At 38.4% G+C, this 1,955-nt stretch overlaps 1 protein-coding gene across 4 annotated transcripts in view; it reads left to right on the top strand.

Moving 5' to 3' along the window:
- LOC108756325 (coiled-coil domain-containing protein 149) overlaps window positions 1–1,289 on the top strand; it is a 14,957-nt gene extending 13,668 nt beyond the window's left edge. For 2 of the 4 annotated variants that reach the window (XR_001939824.1, XR_001939823.1), the window contains exons 10-11: window positions 58–281; window positions 978–1,037. Coding sequence is in view for 1 of the 4 variants with exons in the window: in XM_018500059.1 (XP_018355561.1) it covers window positions 58–150 (93 nt within the window). In the remaining 3 variants the exon portion in view is untranslated. Of the gene's footprint in view, window positions 1–57; window positions 410–977; window positions 1,038–1,209 lie in introns of those variants that run through there. The other 2 variants (XR_001939822.1, XM_018500059.1) reach the window with 2 other exon arrangements.
- The last annotated feature ends 666 nt before the right edge of the window (window positions 1,290–1,955 follow it).

Here is a 1,955-nt window from a genome sequence, read left to right as displayed (position 1 = left end):
TATATATAATACAGTTATTATTATATAAATACAGTTATTATTATATTAAAAATACAGTCTGAGCAACGCATGGCGCTTCAGGATAATCAACCTACGTACTGCCGACACCCTCCACGAAACAGGCGATCTAGAGCAACGTTTAAGGATTAAATATGGATGTTAAAGACGAAACAAAATAATCAATTGATATCGGTACTCGACCCCCGGTAAAATTGAGACCAGTCGATCGCTGAGAGCGCCGCAGACTCTATCGCACGTATGTGGTGAACATTCAGATGGAGGTATTATATCCCAATAAACTTCTCCAAGTTGATTATCCAGACAATACCCATCACTATACTTGCATTTTTGACCTGATGTTGTTATAATGGAATTATCTTTCATTTGTAGTAAAGATGTGTGTGTTGACAACCATATTTCTATGTTTGCTTGTACTACTACATTATCCCATGAACCACAATAATCAGAATATGAATTCCCTTCACACCTCCCATCTATATTAACTTTTCCAGCTAGAGTTGTAGGAAAGTTTAAGGATGAATTAATCTTCAAATTATCTATAGTCACGTATTCTGTAAGACTTAAAGATTTAGTTTTTATCGTTGTTCAACAATTTTGTTCACCAATGTCTTTAATGTAATGAGCATATCCGTTCTGTACATTAGATATATGAGAATGCATACCACAGTAATGAATTTGTCTCATAATCTTAATTTTACAAGAGTAAGTATTGATATATTTAGTCTCAGGTTTTTGGAGTAATTGGATTGTCTGTGTAGATTTGGTCCCTTGTGGTATATCATTATTACAATCTTTATTATCAACTAGAGATACTGTTGTTATATTCATGTTTAATCCTGAACAATCATAAGCAATAAAGGCTGAAGTTAAAGACAAAGTAGACATACACCAAATTAAAACGTAAAAATACATTTTGATGAATGTTAATAGTTAAAAAATATTTTATCCTTTTTTAGTTGTCGCGTGGATCTTGCATGTACAGCACGTTGACGCGTTTCTTCTTCTTGTCACTGGTGAGCCGTAGAGGAAGGACTTGTTTATTTTCGATACCATACACGTTGATCGACACCGTATTCAACCGTTCGAATTTAGAAATGTCTTTTAATGTCATTGGAAATTCGATACCCGTGAGATTCAACACTGTCGTATAATGCGGATACGATGACTTCTGATCTGCATTTCTTTCAGCTGAGTACAGAGCGATGACCACCAACCACGCGAAGCACGCATTGTCTGTCGTACGAACATTGATCACCGCTCGTTTCGTCGTTATTTCCCACGGCACTTTGATATAGCATCCTGCGCGCATGGGATTTAGTTTGTTCACACTGATAGTCAAGTTGAGAATTCGCGACAATTCCCACCCGCTGTCGCGTTCCTGGAACTCTTCGATGTCAATGTAAGCTCGATGATCGTACCACTCGCGCAAATCTGTGTATCCATATATCTCTTTGTAATTATGCTCTTATTATATATATAAACGTTTATTGCTTCCACAAAATTGTGCTTACATATCAATTTCCGCTTACATATAAATTTTTCGTCCCAGCGCTACACTTACACGGTTTCCGCCGCTGCGGATTTACCAACTTGTATGTCGCTGGGAGAAATTCCTTAGACTTCCGTGTCCACGCTACCTACCTACCTAACTCTATCTCTCTCCCCCTCTCTCTCTCTCTCTTTCTCTTTCTCTCTCACTCTCTCCCTCTCCCCCCTTTCCCTTCTCATCCTCTCAATCATTCTCATCCATTCATATCCCCTTCCATCCTCTCGTTTAACTTCCATCCCCTCTTCTCTTCTCTCTGCAATCCCTACACATCTCCACACTAAATGATCTAGACTTTCTCTTTCCCAACCGCATATTCTACACGCCTTTCTCTCTTCAGTCAACCAATACCTATTCCCTAATTCTTCGTTCCCACACCTCCATCTTG

Source organism: Trachymyrmex septentrionalis, unplaced genomic scaffold (assembly GCF_001594115.1).
Source record: "Trachymyrmex septentrionalis isolate Tsep2-gDNA-1 unplaced genomic scaffold, Tsep1.0 scaffold126, whole genome shotgun sequence".
Taxonomy (NCBI): domain Eukaryota; kingdom Metazoa; phylum Arthropoda; class Insecta; order Hymenoptera; family Formicidae; genus Trachymyrmex; species Trachymyrmex septentrionalis.
Note: the sequence above shows the minus strand (reverse complement) of the source record. Positions and strands in the feature narration are given on the sequence as shown.